This window comes from Protopterus annectens, chromosome 2.part1, assembly GCF_019279795.1.
Source record: "Protopterus annectens isolate FY-2018-M chromosome 2.part1, PAN1.0, whole genome shotgun sequence".
NCBI lineage: Eukaryota > Metazoa > Chordata > Ceratodontiformes > Protopteridae > Protopterus > Protopterus annectens.
The window spans coordinates 47,097,329-47,117,795 of NC_056729.1; the positions used below are offsets into that span (position 1 = coordinate 47,097,329).

At 40.3% G+C, this 20,467-nt stretch overlaps 1 protein-coding gene across 1 annotated transcript in view; it reads right to left on the bottom strand.

The window, feature by feature from the left end:
* LOC122793960 (arf-GAP with coiled-coil, ANK repeat and PH domain-containing protein 2-like) overlaps positions 1–20,467 on the bottom strand; it is a 930,687-nt gene that overhangs the window by 485,120 nt on the left and 425,100 nt on the right. Inside the window, exon 9 of the mRNA XM_044062015.1 lies at positions 8,572–8,786. Coding sequence (XP_043917950.1) covers positions 8,572–8,786 — 215 coding nt within the window. The remainder of the gene's footprint in view (positions 1–8,571; positions 8,787–20,467) is intronic.

Below are 20,467 nucleotides of genomic sequence, written 5' to 3' on the forward strand. Positions count from 1 at the left end.
CGGAACTCCGATCCGCTAATGATTGGTAGTTGATTTTTACGTGCCGAGTTACCAGCCCTGATGCACAACCTTCAACAAAGGTACGCCCATTCATGCATGTCTCCACGCAGAAGACGCTCTAGCTGAGAATCGAACCGGACAGAGTCTTACTGTGAGGCGACAACATTACCGCAGCACCACCACCGCAGATATTTTGTGGATACTGATACCTAATTAAAATCAGTATATCTATTTAGAACATTAAAAGGAACATAAAATGGAACCTACATACATCTAAGTTCTTCTGCAAACAAAACACATCCTTGACAAAATTTGTTCTCTCATCCAAATATAGAACTATTTTAATGCACAGAACTTCCATATATTTAAAGTTAATCCAGATAATCCCAACTTCACTGATGCAGTCTAAGTTTCATTTTATGGACCTCTTCTATGTAATTGTTCTGTAAATTATTTTTTTTTTTAGAAAAATATAATCAAATTTGATATTTACAAAGATTATTTTGCCTATCTGCAAAGTTGCTACTTTTTTCTCACTGGAGATGAGGTGAGTGCAAAAGTAAGTAATTAATTTTGAGACTTATGATTACTATGTACTGTGAGAAATGTAACATTTAAAGGTACAGTGGCAAGGAGTTCAGTGAAATAATAGTTTGGAACTTTGAGAAGTAAATGAGAAATAGTAGCCACTGGTAGCCTCCCCAGAAGTCTAAATACTTTAATGCATTTAATAGAACAGTGCACAATTTAATTTATTTGTTTAAAGGTAGCCAGTGTACTTTTTCTTATGGCTAAAATATGTTTATTGTTTTTTTCACATCTATGAGGGGAATAGAGAGAGCAAAACAGATATCAATCAGTGAAAGTGAGACCACAGGCTGTAATATGGGTCATAATATGGATAACCTTCAGTTTAGATTAGGTAATGCTTGTAGGTGCAGCCATCCATTTTCGGGCAACTATTCCTAACTGGAGGAGTAAAATTCATTTGCTGAAAATGTACATAACCATGTGTCTGTTCCAAGCTGAATGCGGATGACAGGAGTTCCGATTTCAGATACATGTAACAGGTTCAGTGTAATTAATATTTACAGGTACATCAGCAAACATTTCAGTGAAAAATTAAGTTTGAAGATTTGGAAAGTAGATAAGAAATACAAGTAGTTGCCTCCTCAACAGTCTTAATACTTTAAATAAATAAAACTGTGCAGTGTTATATGTATTAATGGTAGCCAGTGTACATTTTCTTTGGGCTAAAAATGAATGTTTACCGCAAACTTGTAAGCTGTTTTTCACATTTGCAAGGGAAATAGAGATAAGAAAAGAACAGAAAGCAATCATAAGTAGAAGCACTGGCTGTAAAATGCATTTTAACAAGATTATAATTTTAGAATAGGTAATGCCTAAAAGTGTAGACATCAGTGTGAGGCAACTACTCCTATCTGGAGGGCTGATATTTATTTCTGACAATGTACATAGTTTTGTGTTTGTTGTATGGTATTCTTGTTTCTGGCAGTTGGAAGGGAAAATGTGTTAAAGATCTGTACAGTTCTGTTTAACAGTATTTAAAATGGGATGGAAAATTATACTTAATTTTTTGCTTGAGTGTTTTCATTGTAGCGAAAAGTCCTGAAAAACGTGACACAGATTCAAAATGGAGAGAAGAAGAAGCAGATGCTTAAGAGATTAGCCTGCCAAAGATTAGCGTGTGCATGCATGTAAGTTGAAAGCTGGAAATAAAAGAATTGTGTATAACAGGTGGGTGTAATGACCTTTGGTCATAATGACTTTTTCGCTCATATTATCACAGAATATAAAGGACCTTATAGGTACAGACAGAAAAGCAAACCGTGCAGAATTATGTTAGGAAATGTAAGGTGCAAACAGCAATATCATAGGAGACACAACTGGACAGAAATGAGCATATGAATTTGTCAAAGAAAGGACTTCAGACTGGACATTTTGCAGAACTATCAGGGACAAAGGAAAACAAGAGTGATAATTGAAAGAGGGGCTACAACAGTGACCCAAGAAGGGAACAAGATAATAATGGTAGATTTGTGGTAGTAAGGGGTTACTGGCAGAGGAGAAGGTTTACACAGGCATGTGTGTGTATATATATGTGTGTGTGTGTGTGTGTGTGTGTGTGTGTACATATAAATATCACACACACACGCACACACACCCACACCCACACCCTAAACTACTATCATGGTGCTTGAGAGACATTTGGTAAAACTGTTCAGCTTTCAGCAAGGAGTATTAATTATGAGTAGGGAATGGAACTTGATTTGTGAGAGTGATGATTTATTAGGGGGAACTAAAAGGGAAAATATAGAAAAAAACAGCAGATTTTTGAAGAAATATATGAGAATATTTTGTGTTGAAGATGTGAATTCAGTAGTAGGAACTCGAGACAGAATTTACATATTATACTTCAAGGCACATTAACTGGATTAGACTGAAAAGAAAATTAAATTTCACAGGAGCATGACTATAAACGGAAAGTTCTGAGATGCATCCAATTAACTATTTCATATCATACAGCAATAAAATCTAAGATAAAGATGCATGGTAATGAAGTTAAAATGAGACAATGGCACTTTCATGCTTACTTATTAAAAAGGAAGGAATTTAATGAATGGGTAGTGGAATTGATTTAAGAATTATTAGAGAATATAGAATTTTTTTTCAAAAGGGATAGCTAGTGAGTGAGATAAAATAAACGCAGAGTTTAAAAACAGTGTAGAAATAAAATAGAAGGAAAAATGGGAAACAAGTAATTGGTATTATTCCTCTTATACTCACTGCAAAAGCTGTTCTTTTCTAATGTCCGGAAGGTGCCAAAGATCTCTGGTTTGCTTAATGGCTACTGCCACCACAACAAAAAGATCTGAAGGTGATAATTATCCTACCTAATTCTTACTCTCTGGGAAAGAGACACCAAGATCTGTCTGACTTTGCATTTCAGTGTTTCAAAATGCTTTATAAAATGTTTAGTACTTGCGTATTATCGCAACCACATTTTTGCGGTTGCGAATTGCGCATACTACCACGGATAGGAGTGGATGAAACAACTTTACTGTTTTTTGTAAATGCGTAATACAGACAAAAACCTTCACATTGCTTTTAGGAGTTTGAAAAGGAGTCTGTCCCTGTTATCTGGGGATTACACATGCACGGTACAGTCTGCATGGCTGCTATCGTACTATCGTTTGGATTTTTTTAAAATTTTTACAAGGAATTCTTCACAAAAGTAAAAGACGGACACTGACAAAATGTAGCTACACTTGCTTATTTGTAACCATTCTTGTTTCACAGAGGTAAGACACAGACACTAAGAATTTGCTTTTACCTACACTTGCTTATATGTAACCATAGTTGTAAGCGGTGCGTAATGAACCATTGCATTGTTAATGATTGGAAATTCTGCGGGTGGATGTGGCTGGCAGCTGATGGCGTGGTTGTCTTTACATCAGACAGTTGGAAATACTGATGTGTTTGGCTGTGTGAAGGGGGCATATTGTGATAAATACACATTGTACTACAATGAGCATTTACTTCATTTAATGCTGTCATGATGTGCTTTGGTCATTCGTTGGTTTTGTATTCCATTGTGGTGGAAATAATAGTACATGGACAACATTGATTGCCATTGCCCCGAGAAAGAGATGGCCAGCAGCAGCAAATAACAGAAATGCTGTCAGTTAAGTGCAGAATGAAACACGAGCACTATCTTTTGGAAATGTTCTTCTTATCAGTACATGAAAAAACTGTTATGCTACAAGGACACACATTATACTAAATTTGTACAACAGTAAAGACCATATTACAGGATCATTAGGCAACCGCTATTGCCGTTGAAAATGTGGTTGCGATAATACGTAAGTACCAAATGTTTCTTATACATTGCAAAAAAAAAAATAGTTATTTCAAAAAGGGTCTTAAGTGTGCTTAATTGCCATTTCCACGAGAAACCAAAAGATCTGAAGAGGAGAATAACTTTACCTTGCTCTCAGGAAAACAACCACCCAGACCTGTTTGAATTTGTGTGTCGTGCCTGCTGCATTTTAGATTATTTCCAGGTTGGGATTCTGTGCATCACTGCATGATTTCAGCAGCACAGGATTTTTTGCTTCACTGCAACTTTTAGCAACATGAGACCAGTGAAATACAGCACAGCAAATACACACACACACACATATATATATATATATATATATATATATATATAGATATGTGGTTTCATGTTAGATCCACGAAAATCCACACCCCCCACGAACGGATCACCGAGACAAGATCGCCGACACCACACATCCCCGACAATGGTGAGTAGTGCAGAATGGGATGTATTCCCATTTCCACAATGTAGTGTGATCTCAGAGTTAATATATTTAAGTAGGGGGGTGTGCAGGGGGGCTTGCATCCGTGCTACACACATCTGTTTATTTTTAAGTGTATTATGGACACGGGAATAGATTCCATTCTGCAATACATATACTTACCTTTGTCGGGGATGTGTGGTGTCTGCGATCTCGTCTCGGTGATCCAGTCGTCGGGGATGTGGATTTTCGTGATCTAACATGAGCCCATATATATATATATATATATATATTTATATAACCAAAGATTCTGTCCACAACTGTACAAACTAAAAAGACACTCCCAAAAAGTTTAATTCATAAGTGCTTTCGTCCACTACAAATGAGGTGAACTTCTTAAGACAAAAATCTCCCCATAGATCATCCTTTTATAACCATTAAATCCAGTGCCATCTTGTGGTGGAAGCATTGAACTGCATTTATAAAATACTAAAACCTTGTAAAGAGTTCAAAAATAACAGATAAAAAAAGGAATATAAATCAAAAAATGATTAAAAGGTCAGAAATATTAAACACCGAAAAGTTATAAAACCACCTTAGTATAAAAATAAAATTTAAATTGCACCAAACAATTAAATTTTCATCCTTCTGAAGAATAGAAAACTATTAATAGACACCCTATACTGGGGGGAGGGGGGGGGGTTAGTGACAACTAACAACACTTTCCAATGTAGTTCGGATTTTTCAACATAAACCTCCCAATTACTGCCCCCACATCAAACATAACTTTCTCCAAAACACAGAATGTGAATGTCTTGAAATTCTGACAATCCTTGGAATGTTTATATAGTGCACTGCTGTCATCCCTTTTGCTAACTGCACATGTCTGTTGGAAAATTCTAACTTTTAAAGCATTAATTGCCTTGAGAAAATAAAATCCCAACCGCAAAGTTTGCTCCTTCTGCAATGTACCTACACTGGGCACATGCACCACATCTGGACATGCCCTTAGAAGCCAAACTGTTGTTGAACTTGCTTCTACTGCCTTTTTCATTTTTTTAAATGTCCCTGTTCTAAACACCATAATGGGGCTATTACTGAAAAGTGAGCTCAGATCTTGTGTTATAAAATTCTGCCAATTCCACTGGAAGATAGTTTTCACCTCTATAGTGGCCTCACTGAAGCCATAAACCATGACCCTAATGATAAATTTCCTGGTTTCACTGTCACAAATGAACCTGTGCTTGTCATCTGCCACTGCATTAGCCTGGATTTCCAAATCAATAAGGCCATACGTCAATCTTCTTCTTTTCCTATTAGGGGTCACCACAGCAGACCAATGGTCAGCAGAACGATAGGCAGTGAAGTTTTATGGTGTCAAGTTGCCAGCCCGCCACCCAACCTTCCACAGAAGGCACACGCACACAGACACGCACACACACGCACAGACACGCACAGACACACACACACACACGCACAGACACACACACACACACACACACACACACACACACACACACACACACACACACACACACACACACACACACACACACACACACACACACACACAAACTCACACACTCATACCTAGGGACAATTTAGAGTGTCCAATCCAACTTCAGCATATCTTTGGGATGTAGGAGGTAACCGGAGCACCCAGAGGAATCCCACATGACTGCAGGGAGGACATGCAGACTCCGCACACAAGGCACCCCATACGAGAATCAAACTGGAGAATTGCTTGCTGTGAGGTGGGAACGCCACCTGCTGCACCACTGTGGTCACCCAATGAGGCCATACTTCAATACTGGTCTGTAACGGTGTGGCCTGTCATTAATAATTCTGTTCTTGAGAACCTCAATAAAATCAGTGGGGAAATATTCTGATCTTGTTAACTTCATCCAAAAATGCTTCATCAAAAATGAGACAGGACAACCTAATGAAATGACTCTACCAAGTTCTTCTTTTGCCATGGGGGGTGGCAGGTGTTGTAATGTAAAAGACTGTCTGAATAGGTCTCCTTCCTGAAAACAGTAGAGGAAAAACAGTTGGTAACATTTTTCATAACAGTGACATCCAAACAGTCTACTTTATTTGCATCAAACTGCCCTTTGAACACCAAGAATGAAGTGGTGTTACTGAGGTGAATCAAAAAGTCATTTAACTTACCCAAATCATCTGACTAAAGGATATAGACATCATCCAAATATCTAAGGTAGGTTCTAATATTAACTGCATAATCCGATTTTAAAATAAGTAACTTTTTCCACCACCATAGGAAAGTATTTGCAAACACTGGTGCTGCAGAAGCCCCCATGGCCACACTTGACTCTTGCTCGTCAAAAAAAAAAAAGGCCATAGCTTCTACTAACAAGTTGATCCTACTTTGGGAAAGGTCAGACCTATTTACTAGGGCATAATGGGACCATAAGAAATCCTCATGATGAGGGATGACCAAAAACAGATCTTTCACATCTATCACCGGAAAATCACATCTTTGTCAAAGGGAATTTTATGTAACTCATTTAAAGAATGACAAATATCCTTTAACATGTTTCTTAACAAAAAAAATTCTTTAAAGTGAAATCCACAATGGTTCAGTGTTGGAACCAGGCTCAGCCACTATAGGCAGAGTGGAGCGTCTTCTACAGACTTGTATATCTTATGGATCACAAAAAAATGCTTGGTATCACTGGCTTGTCCACTTTTAGATAGTGAAAAGCAACACTGTCCAAGCTGTAATTGGTCACAATATCCTCTAACCAAAAATTGATCCAACAGTAGGCTATGCTGATTTTATTTTTATTGGTGTGACAACTGTTCAGGTACTGCAAAATTTTTTGGGAATACATAAAACAGTCCATTAGGACAGCACTACCCCCTTTATCGGGTTGCATAATTCTAATCAACCTGTTTCCCCTTAGCTCGTTCATCAGCTTTGTCTCATTAGTTAAATTATAAAAAGATTGGGTGGGTTTAAAAGATATCAAGTTCCTCTCACAAGCAGCTTCAAAAGCCACTAAAGAGAGTTCAGTGGTGGGAGGAGGGGGGTTGAAAGTACTGTTTTTTTCTGTAAACCACCAGCATGGTCAATGGACTGCCCATTTTACTTAAAATAATGCCAGATTCAATTTATGAACAAAAAGCTTCAAATTCAATAAATCCTCCACTAAGCTGAATTTAGAACCAGGGGCAAAAGTAAACCCCTTACAAAACAGGTCCCATACAAGGGGCAACTTTAAGGCAACTATAATTATATATGTTAAAACCAATGAACTTGTACAAAATACCTTGACCTGTAGAACTAATATTCAGTGGTGTCTCTGTTGCTGTCTGCAAGCCCTGGCCCTCCTCTTGGGAGATCGGTCCAACTCTGGCAGAGTCCCGTGGTCATCCAATTGGGGTTGTGAACACCATTGCAGGAGGCTTGCTCTTGTCCTTGTTCCTGTGCCAGATCCTTAAGGACCTCCAGGGTGCATTTGTTTCATCTAAAAAAATTCCATTATTGGTACCAAAGTTGGAACTGTTAATGTCCAAACCTGTATAATCGGTCAATAATTGGCTCCAAATTGGTGAAATTAACACCGGGGGGGGGTAGGCCAATTTGCCTTCATATTGGTCTCCACCCCCAACCAATTTTTCTCTCCCTCCTACTACTACTTATTACACCACATTCAATATCAATCTTGTCAAAGATGTCCAAATAGTCACGTTCCATCATGTTGATCTACAAATCCAATGTAATTACTACTGCAATGATTTCCTTTGCTAGAATGTCCATGAATTCTAAGCTAATCTTGTCAATAAAACATCAACAACTAGCTGTGAAAAGGTGAACCTTCTTGTAACACATTCAGGTATTTAAAAAAGTAACCCTTTTGGTACTTGTTTAGCAGCTGCACCTTCCTCATCATAAAGACTGCCCAATTGCAGCCTTCCATATTTAGATAATAAGTTTTCAAACTTGTCCAACATTTGTTTCACAGTATCTTTACTGTTGGCAATAGTAACCCACATCCTACTAGCTGAACAAAGATTATGCTTAAACCTCTTGTACATTTATTGCAACAACTAGGGTTCGTTCCAGCTCTAGACAAATTCAGGTGTTGTGTACTGCTGTTTTTAAATACATTAAAAGAAAACAATTTAGATACCGATGATAAAAGCTGAAATGTTTTTGCACCTGCTATTACAAGTAATTAAGAAAAAAGGAGCAAATATCCATAATTCAAAGAAAGCAATTTACCTGTGGATCCCAGAGCACTCTATACACAGCAGGATGCCGAGGTTAATACTTGCCCAGCGAGGGTCCTGCTTCCCACAGTCACAGCACTTTTCATTCCCAGCAACCCTCTGCACCAGTGTCAGAATACTCACACTACTGGTACAGGTAGTGCTCTTCTGACTCTGCTTTGGTGAATCTGATACTAACGAGGCAGAAGATGAAGACTTCCCTAGACTCTGTAACATGTAAAGAAAAGAACCCTGTCACAGTCAGCTGCACCAAAAATGTAAAAATGGCAAGATTAACATAATATCATTAAATAAGACACAGCAAGAAAAATCACTGCACAGTACACTAACAGTGAAAGGGGGACAATGTCGAAAGTTATCTTTTTAACTTTAAGGAATCATGACCTTGAGCATAACTTTTTATCTTGGGGGATGGTGGTGCTCTTCATGTGGATGGGTGAGGGAATAAGGTACTTCCAAGTCCACAAACTGACAACTTGAGATTGTGAGTCTTTGCTAGCTACATACCACGAAATCAGCTGATGCAATACATTTAAGCAAAACCAGAGAATAAATGCTTCTTAGTGCATTTTGTGATTCATTTATTAAACAAAACAATCAGCCGTAGGAGACACTGTTTATGTTTTAAGAAAAGATGCTGTACAAGATGTAACCAATTAAACACTGAAATACAAACACAAAATGTAAACAACTGTCCAAGCACTTAGTGCCTTATTACCGATTCATTCATTCTACTACTGTTAAATCTCTAAATTGAGTCGATATACTGAGTCAATAACCCTTTTTTTTTTCAGAAAAGATCCACAGTGGTATTCATACTTAAATGGGAAAAAATTAATCATGTCACCTAGGCAAGTTTATATGGCTTGTGAAACAGGGAATTTAATGCTCCCAAGTCAAAATAATGGAAGGCAAGTCAGCTGAGTGACGTTTGGACTCATTGGGCATTCTTCTAGAAATCTGTTAAAGTCAGGTACTGAAAATTCCTTTAAAATCAAGCAACTGGGGGAATAACTGAAACTGGAGCTGATAAAGAGATATACAATAAGCCACCTGGTGTAATTCAGAAAAAAATGCAAGGACAGACAAGCCAAGCACTGCTGCCAAGACTTGCCTCGTTGATGTAAGGCATACAGAAGTAACAGAGTAGCAGGCAAACCTGGCAGTGAGAGCACAGAGAGGAGGGAGTCTATGCATCCAAGAAAGTACAGTTGTGTACACTTATCATAAATGTAGATGTTTGAGTGTATTCACTGTTGCAGTCATTACATTTGGGTAATCCTGCTGGCAGGTTGCCCTCAGTAGGCCTGAATTCCAAAGTCTTGGGTCCTGCGTCGGCTGCTGTCACGCCTTCCCTGACGTCAGGTCGTCAGGGGTATAAAAGAAGCATCCGACGCCATTTTCTTCAGTTTTTCTTGCCCCAGATGTCAGGTGCCCCCTAAAAGGGTAGCCAAAATTTATATATATAAAAATACATGCACCAATATAAACTTTACCTTCATCTACAAGCAAATACACCACACAGGTTGTATAAATCAGAGAAGGAAAGATAAGTTCCATCAGAAGAAAGGGGGATGGCGGGTGGGTAACCTGGACTGCAACAGTGAATACACTCGAACATCTACATTTATGGTAAGTGTACACAACTGTACCATGTTCTTAGTGTTTCACTGCTGCAGTCATTACATTTGGGTAGAGTCCCAAAGCTATGGTTGGGAGGCTGGAGCTAAACAGCATTAGGAGCAGCTATGAGGCCCTGCAGAACTGCAGTGGCAAAGCCTGCCCTGGATTTAGAGTAGAGTGGCAGATGACAGTGCTTTGTAAAGGTGTGCACTGAACTCCAAGTAGCAGCCTTTAGAATGTCTTTGGTTGGTACTCCCCTGAGAAAGGCTGCTGAAGTGGCTGCAGCTCTGGTTGAATGTGGCCTAATGCACTTGGCCACTAGCTTGCCATGGTGAAAATAGCAGAAACGAATGCAGTGGCCTATCCACTTTGAAATAGTCTGCTTTGAGATGGCCTTTCCTTGTGATCCTGCAGCATATGCCACTAGTAACTGCTCTGTCTTCCTGAAAACTTTGGTTCTGTCCAAGTATTATCTAAGCTGTCAATGTCTAAAGAATGCAGAATTCTCTCCCCCTTATTCTGTGGGTTTAGATAAAAAGTTGGCAGATGAATTTGTTTGGTTAAGAGCCACACTGGACACCACCTTAGGCATAAATGTTGGGTTTGTCCTCAGAGAGACACTGTCTGGATAAAAAATGATAAAAGGTTCCACAGCCATGAGTGCCTGCAGCTCTGAAACTCATCTTGCAGAAGTTATTGCTAGGAGCAGAGCTGTTTTCCAAGATAAAAACTTTATATCAGCAGTAGCAACTGGCTCAAAAGGAGGCAGGGTGAGTTTTTCCAAGTCATAGTTGTGGTCCCATGCAGGTATTGGTGATCTCCTTGGAGGCTTTAGATTTTTGGCTCCTCTGAGGTACTGTTTTAATAAAGGATGAGAAAAGATTGGTGGCTCTGTATTGTAATGAGCCGAAATGGCAGAGGCATGAATTTTAATTGATGAAAAAGACAGGCCTTTGTCCAGCATCTCAGTTAAGTATTGCAAAATTTGAAGAATATTTGGTACAGCTCAATCAGTTCCTTGTGCCTGGTTCCAAGCACAGAATCTCTTCCATTTTCCAGCATAAGATTTTCTAGTACTGGGCCTTCTGGCTTCCAAAATGACATCCATCACAGCTTTACTGAGAGGTGTGTTTTGTATGACTACATTACCCACCATGCTGCCAGGTTTAAAGTCCTGAGTTGGCTGTGCAGATCTGATTGTTTTGCTGGGACAGAAGATGAGGTATTTGAGGTAAGGTCCAAGCTGGGCATTGAGACAAGTTCCTTAGGATTGGATACCAGTACTGGCGGGGCCAGTCTGGGGCAATCAGTATCACCTTTGGCTTCTCCTGTCTGACCTTTAGGAGTACCTTGGGAGGAGAGGCAGTGGAGGAAAGGCATATACTGATAGGTTTTTCCATCTGAAAGATAGGGCGTCCACTTTCCATGCTTGTCTGTGATAAGTCCTTGTGCAAAATCTTTTTAGTTGGTAGTTGTAAGGGGAGGCAAATGAGATCTATGTCCGGGCATCCCCATTTCCTTGCTATTCTGCTGAAGACTTGTGGATCCAGCTGCCACTCATGGGGATCCATGAGGTTTCTGCTTAGTTCGTCTGCCAGAGTATTTTCCTTTCCTGGCAGGAATTGTGCCTGCAGATGAACTTGGTAAGTCAATGCTGTGTCCCACAAAGTCATGGCTAGTCTGCAAAGGGGGGTAAAGAATGTGTGCCCCCCTGCTTGTTTATATACCACATGACCATGGTGTTGTCTATCAGTAGTTGTCCCGGATGAAGTAGGTCCTTGAAGGCTATCAGGGCATTTTGGACAGCTAGCATCTCTTTTTGATTGATATGTAGATGCATTTGGTTTGAGGACCATGTGCCCTGAATGCATCTTCCTGCCATGTGGGCCCCCCAGGCATAATCTGATGCATCCGTTGTTAGTGTCTGCCTGGCTGGGGGTAATGTGAATGGCTGTCCCTTGTTCTGGTGACAAGCCTTCGCCCACCCTCAAAATTCCTGTTGCAGGCAGGGAATGACAGTAATCATTGTTTCCAGGCTGTGGCAATGTTGAGTCCAAACACTTTTTAGGTACCACTGAAGTTTCCTCATATGCAGTCTTGCATATGGAATTAGTAGGATGCAGGATGCCATGAAGCCCAAAGCCTGCAGAATTTTTCTTGCAGATAACTGGGCTTTTGTTGCCAACATTTTGAAATAGGTAGTCTGTTGCCTTTGTTTGTCTGGTGAGAGATAAGCCATCTGGGTAGTTGTATTTTAGCTTGCACCCAGGAATATTATCTCTTGAGAGGGTACTAGTTTTGATTTCTTTTCGTTGACTGTGTACCCTAGGCATGTTAGAAGTCTTTTCACAAACGCCAGATGCTGTAGAAGAATGCCCTTGTTCTCTGCTTGAATTAAACAGTCGTCCAAGTAAGAATATGTTTGTATTTCTCTTTGTCTGCAGAATGCAATTACTGGTGCCAGGCACTTTGTAAAGACCCTGGGCGCAGTAGATAAGCCAAATGGCAGTGCAGAGAATTGGTAATGCATTGATCCAGCCTTGAATCTGAGGTATCTTCTGCATGATTGTCTGATTGGGACATGCAGGTATGCCTCTTTTAGGTCTAAAGTCACAAGCCAAGCATTATTGCCCAGCATGGACAGAAGCTGCTGCAAAGTCAACATTTTGAATTTTGGTATGTCCAGGAATGTGTTCAGAATAGATAGGTCCAGTATTGGTCTCCACGCCTTGTCCTTTCTGGGTACCAAGAACAGTCGAGTAAAATCCTTGTCCCTGCTCTTGCTCTGGTACTTGTTGAATGGCCCCCATGTCCATGAGGAATAAGACTTGTTTTTGTGCCTCTGCCCATTGATTGTTTGGCAGATCTGGCCAGCCGTTTGCCTTTGGCAGGGTATGGAAATGGAACTTGTAGCCTTGTGACACTATATTTAGAACCCATTTGTCCTGGGTTATAATGTGCCAATTTTTAGAAAAAAAGTGCTAATTTTCCCCCTAAGGGTGCTGCCAGGAGATAAGTGTTTGGTGCAGGCAGGGGGAAGTCATTGGGACTGTTACCTGTATGGTTGTGATTTGTCTTCTCAAACTTTGGAGGTAGAAGCACCCCATTGCTTTGACCTGTATGAACCTTGCGCCTGTGATCTGCCTCTAGGGCTTCTGGATCTGCCCCTTTGAGGTCTGTCTGACACAGGAAAGGACCAATTCTTTGTAGGCCAGTGTCTACTAAACCTAAGTGGCTATACTTGCAAGAAATATTTGACAGTTTGCATAGATTTAGCTTTGTCCTCCATTTTCTTTAACACGTCTTCTGCCTTAACACCAAACAAGGTATCATGCTGTAAAGGTGCATCTAATAATTTAACTTTGACATGATCAGGCAGATTTTGTTCCTTTAACCAAGCATGCCTCCTAATTACAGAACCCGTAACTGTGGCCCTTCAGGAGGCCTCCAAAGAATCAAAACCACATTGCAAAGTACACTTTCCAACTTGTTCAGCTGCATGCAATAAATCCTGCATTTCCTTGTTTTCTGCACATTCAGAGTTTAACAACATTTTCTGTTTAAGCAATGCCATGACATGTTGCTGATATTTGAGCATATGAAACTGACAGTTTAAGGCCCTTATAGCCAAGGTAGCAGATGTGTAAACTTTTTTTCCCCATCTATCCAGTGCCCTAGAATCCCTGACAGAGGGGTAGGGTTTTTTGCAGCGGAAGCCTTAACTCCTTTGGGACCCTGTGAAATAGTTTCTGGCTCTGCAGCAGGGTTTTTAAAAAGGAATTTATGAGAGTCAGGAACCCTGTAATATCGGTCAGGCTTAACAGGGACTGGAGGTAAGGAGTCAGGGGTAAGACTAGACTCCGAAAACCATAATCTACAATGTCTAACACAGGTGGAATGGCTAGAGGCTTGTGTTGAGGTAGTAAAAGGAAATCCCTGAGCCTCTTCTTAGATTCTGAAAAATCTTGGCTCTCCCAGTGGAAATGCTCCCTCATGGTATGCAAGGTTTCCCCAAAAGAATAGTCCTCTGGAGGAGAAGCTGAAGGTATAAATTCTTCAGCATCAGAATCCTCACAGGGGGGAAGAGAATATTTCTGATCAGAAGAGGAATCAGAAGAAATAGAAACCTGATCTGAGGATTCATAGTCAGTCTCTTGCCTAGGCCTTATCAGGAGGGGGATGGGAACCCCTGATCAAGGTTATCAAGTCTTCTGCCATTTTGAGCATCTGTTTTTTAGGCATAGAGGCCTGTCCTTGTAGCTCTTGAGTTTGTTTCTTTGCTTTAGAAGGTGCTTTAGGTCTTTGCCTTTGAAGCTGAAGTCGGTATAATGTACAGATGTTTAGGTCTGAATACACCCTCATAAGCCGGTGCCTGCTCAGCGGCTCCAGACCCATCTGAGGGAATAGTATCCGAGGCTCCAATACCTTGAGTTTCCAGCGGCATGGCCGACTCCACGTGAGTCGGTAGCGGCTTGCGACTCTAAAGTAGCGGGCGTCAGGGGCGGCAAAAGCACCTCACTGAGAACCGGCGACTGGCTTAGGAGAAGCTTCGTCGTCGGTTTTGGGCCTCGGTTGTTTATCTCTCTCCTTTTCTTTGCGTTTTTTGTGAACTCCGGTAGTCGGATGGCTACCCGACGACATTTCTGGATAATTAAACGAGCGTCCAAAAAAGTTTAAAGCAAAATCATACCGATGCTTAATAGTGCGTTGGTTAAATCAAGCACAAAACCGACAACCAGAAATGTTGTGATCAGGGCCTAGGCAAGGAATACAGTAAGAATGAAAGTCCTTATGTGGTATTTGCTTTCCACAAGAAATACATTTACTTTTTCTGACATCAGTCTGGAGCAAGAAAAAAGTTTCCCCAACGGGGTACTTGGCTTTATTGAAGACTTCGGATCTGAAATACGAACACGAAAATCTCAGGAGTCAGCCGACCGGCACTTGCAAACTGCTTCGGGCACTGCGTGGCAAGAAAGACTGAAGAAAATGGCATTAGATTCTTCTTTTATACCCCTGACGACCTGACGTCAGGGAAGGGGCGACAGCAGCCGACGCAGGACCCAAGACTCTGGAATTCAGGCCGACTGAGGGCAACCTGCCAGCAGGATTACCCAAATGTAATGACTGTAACAGTGAAACACGAAGAACATCATGTGACAGCACCAGAACAGCAAATGGAATCTAAGGAGGATTAATTAATTGATTTATCTTAGCATGTGTTAACCAGGTAAGCCCACTAGGCACAACTGACTCTCAATGGCTGACCTACAAAGCACTGTACTGTTAACTGACCGGCTTGGAATCGCACAGTTTGCAGGTGGAAAATGAGTGAATCAAACAAGAACCAAACAAGACTCTGGTTCCTTAAATCTCCACCTGCAAACTGTTAATCTTGGTTTTACTTAAAGTGCTGAAAGGCATAAAACAGAATAACAAAAAAATCAGGAATAAACTCAAATGATAAAAAAGAACCACTATCAATCAGCTCTGCAATAAACCAGTTAGAGAGTGTGTGTGTGTTAATTTTAATTTGTTGACTGGGGTATAATACTAATAAGTCAGAATGTACTTCAGGTTCCGCCCAAGCTGCTTGGGTTATATTCTGCATAGGATATAATAATTGGCCAGCTTCCAAAGCTTCGGAGCACCTTCCACATGCGCAAACTGTTAGTTATCTCATGTTGAGCTGAGCCAACTAAAAATCATGTTTGGGTGCCAAGTCATTCAGAGCTTTCATGCCAAATGACAGATCCTTGACAGGACATTGCTCGGGAAAGAAAAAGGGATATGCGTCTACACGGTGACACACAAAAAGGTACACAAAAAAAGAAATAAGTACTGTTATGTTAAGTTTACTTACACAACTGTACTATGTTCTTCATATTGATCATATTGCAGTAGCTTTAGCTGTATGGGTAGATTATTTGTGTAGCTTATCATAGCTAACTATATCTGGGAGGTAGCAGGAGAAGAGTTCAGGGGCCTCTGGAGAATGGTCCTAGCACAGCCTGATCTGGAAGGAATTAAGCTTATAGTGCTCCATAAAAGTATGTATGGAGGACCAAATAGCAGCTTCTAGAATCCAACCCTTTCCAAAAAGCAACAGATGAAGCCAGGCCCCAGACCCTGCCAGGAATAGTTTTGTTAAGGCAAGTATAACAAAAAGTAATAGCCTTAGACAAACATTTAGAAATGGCCTGTTTTAACACAGGTTGTCCCTTCTTACTTCACAAGGAATGAACAATTGAGACAAATATGTGAAAGATTTAGTTCCATCAAGACAGTACTGGAGTTTTTGTGGACACCTCAAGGTATGGAGTATCCTTTCTCCCTCATTTTTAGGTTCAGGAAAGAACACAGGGAGATGGATAGTCTGGCTTAAAGTAAACTTGGATACCACTTTAGGAATAAAAAAAGGATTAGTTCTCAAAGAAACCCTCTCCTTGTAGAAAATGAGATTGGGTTGACTCACCATAAAAACTTGCAACTCAGATGCTCTTCTTGAAGTGGTCAGAACAATCAATAAAACCGTTATCCATGTTAAGAACCTCAAGTCAACAAGGTTAGTTCAAATGGAAGAAGTGTTATCTTCTCTGACACAAAATTAAGAACCCAAGGAAGGGCCACAAGTTTACTTGGAGGCATCTTGGGAAAAACCCCTTTCAAAAACATTTTGACATGAGACTGCACTGAAAGGGAAGGATCCATGCCTGACATGCTGAAATGGTCGATAAGTGAACCTTGATAAAGGAATAAGAAAGTCACAAATATTTTAAAACCAGAGAACAACTAACCCTGAGTGGATGTGGGTTAAGTTGTTGGCACCAACTAGAAAACATTTTCTATTTGCTAATATATGATTTTCTAGTAGCAGGTTTTCTTGCTACTTGTCCTGGCACCTGCTGCGCATCAGTAAACAGGTGCCTAAAGTGGAATTAAGACCTATCATCCAGACAGTCAGCTGAAACTGACTGATGTCAAGCTGTATCAAACACCCCTGCTTTTGTGTGAATAGATCCAGTTTGTGATGAAGCTTTTGCTAATTGCCCCTGGCCATTTCCAAAAGAAAGGAAACTATGGTTGCCTGGGCCAGAAGGAAGTCACCACAGTGATCTTGGGGGATTCAGCTGGAATCTTCAGAAGTACTGTGGATATTAGTGGAAAGCATAAAAAAACACACAGGAACATTCCTGTCCAAGGAAAAGAAAAGGCATCTGTTTACCAGGCTTTCTTGCACAAAGTCCTGGAACAGAATCTTGCCAGCTGATAATTCTGGGCAGAGGTAAACAGGTTTACTTGAAGAACTCCCCACAGATGGATCAAATTTTGGAAGACCCCTGATCCAGTTGTCCATTCGTGTGGGTTGGCCCTAGTCCTGCTCAGCATATCTGCCACACAATTTTGCTCTGACGGAATGTTGGATGCCTACATTGTGAAACTGTGCTGTGAAGCTATATCCCAAGTTAAAATGGCTAGTCTGCAAAGGGGGGTACAACACTGTTCCCCACTGCTGATACTGTCAGTAACAACTTAAAGAGGTCCTGAGATCCAAAGCTGATTCAGAGTGTTAAGTGCCTTGATTATGGCAAGCAACTCTGATATTTATGTGCTTGCATCTGTCCCTGGTGTTCCACACACCCTGCACTTTTTTTCACTCCTGAAACTGCTCCCCAAGCAAAGTCCAAGGCATCTGTGGTGACTAACTGCTTAGGAGAGGGAGGGAGAAGGGGACACCTGGATTTAAGGACATCTGTTGTTTCCACCAAATGATTTCTTTTTTGACAAACCCCTGCACTGGAATTTGAAATGACAAAGGGTGTTGGTGATGGAACCAAAGAGACTTCAGATACCACTGTATCCTTCTCATGGACAGTCTTTCCAGGGGTATCATGAGAAACATGGCTGCCATGAGACCCAGAAGCCTGAGTTATTTCCTTGCAGTGACCCAAGTCTGACTGCAAAACCTTAGAAATAGATCAAGATATAGATCTATTTTTTTTCCTGTGGAAAAAAAAAGCTCTTTGAGCTGTGGTGTCAAGTTGACATCCCCGGGACACAATTCTGTGTGGAGTCTGGAAAGACTTTTGAATGTTCTCTTGGAATCTCAGCTTGTGTAAGAGATCCCTCACTCAAGAGAGCTATCCCAGACACTCTGGGAAAGATTCTGGAAAGATAAGCAAGTCTTCTGGAAAGATAAGCAAGTCTTCTAACTATGGAAAAATATGGATACCTTGTAGCCCGCAATGAGCTAGAACTGGAGCTAGACACTTTGTGAATACTCTTGGTACAATGGATAGTCCAAATGGTAAGGAGGAATGACAGGAAGGGTAGGGAAGGCATAAAGAAACATCCCCTTCGATGAAAAAGATAGGGTGTCCATCTTCCAGGCCAGAGTGCATGGTGTCCTGGCACAAAATTGAGGAAGTTGCCGGTTCAGAGGGCAGGCAAAGAAATCTACTTGAGGAATACTCCACTGGTGGATAATTTATTTATTTATTTTACATTTGTTGACTGGGCTAGTCTAGGTGGATACATGTCCATTTTCAGTAGAGGCCCAGGGAGATAAGCTCCAAACATAATAAAATTACAAAATAGAAATTAGAATATAAAGATTACAAAAATAGAAATTACAAAATAAAAATTCACTACTTACACTAATAGCTTTCATGTGGAGATAAGCTCCAAATATAGCAAAATTACTATATGTAATACTTAAGTTACTAAAGCTCTACTATATTAAGAGAATTTAATAGTGTATGGTTATAATTAAATAAAAAGTTTGTCTAAGAAGAGGAAAAGTAGTTTAGAGTCTTTGCATGGGTTTTAGATATAAGGAGGTACAGGTACACTTGAGGTTCTAATGTTGCCATTTGGGGAACACGAGTTGAGGGTAGAGAACAAATGTTACACATGAGGGCTGGAATAAAGTTAGCTTCTAGGATTAAAGTTAGAGAGGGGACAACGCCCATAAGGAGGGCATATGGCAAGAAGAGTTAGTAATAGGAAAAGTGAGGTTCAGTCAGGTTTAGTGCAGGGACAGAGCCAATGATTTTTCATAAGTTCTTTGAGGTGTTTTTTGTAGAGAGATGTAGATGTGATGTGATGAAAGATGTGAGTGACATAGGAAGCTTGTCCCATATTTCTCCCACGACATTGGTAAAAAGGGAGTCTCCAGCTTTATTATTAGATTTGATATTGGCGATTAGTAATTTATTAGCTGAACGAAGTGTCGCAAGATTTTTATATGGGGTGATTAGGTTAGAGAGGATTGGAGTATTATTTGGGTGATGAAGGATTTTTTGTGTGATCACTAGTTGATCATACACCAGCTGGTTTTGTAGTTCAGACCACCTGAGTTGTTTAAGGTTGTGACAGTGGTGGGTTCTAAAAGGGGTGCCAGTGGCAAATCTTGCTATATTGTTATAGCTAGTTTCGAGCTTACTTAGATTAGATTTTGATAGATTGGTATACATAGCAGAAGCATAGAATAGGGTAGAAGTGAGGTGGGTCTGGGCAATGGTGGTTCTAGCTAGAGGTGTGAGGTAAGGTTTAATTCTATACAAGGAGCCAAGTTTTTTATTGACCATCAGTATAGTATTGTTGATATGATCGTCATAGCTGAGGTTATTATCTATAGTAATGCCCAGGAGACGTGTAGTAGTATCAGGGGAAACAGTGGTACCGTTGTTAGAGGTAATTGTGAAGTGGATAGATGGAGACTTTTGGGTGGGAGCAAAAAGTAACAATTTTGTTTTTTTGGGGTTAAGGATGAGGCAATGGTCAGAAAACCAATTTTCAACAGTGTTAAATACTGTTTGGGTAAGGGTTTGAAGAGAGATTGATGAATTAGAAGAACATATTAGAGTAGAGTCATTGGCATATTGAATACAGGTGGCTTGAGGAAAAACAGTATTGAGATCATTAATAAAAATGGAAAATAAAAGAGGGCCTAATATAGAGCCTTGTGGGACTCCAATGTTTACGGGGAGGGGTGTGGATAGGTTATTATCCCAGAGCACTGCTTGATGTCTGTTTTTTAGATAGGATGTAAACCAAAGTATTGCTTGAGGGTCAAAAGATTGTGCTTTTAGTACACTGATTAGTAAGTCGTGGTTAACCATATCAAAGGCTTTTGATAGGTCAATAAATAATGGGGAAGACAGAGAATTATTATTTCGATTTCTGTTTATACAGTCAGCAAAAGTTAGCAGGGCAGTGGTTGTACTATGAAAGGGCCTAAAAGCCGTGCTGGCGGTTGGCAA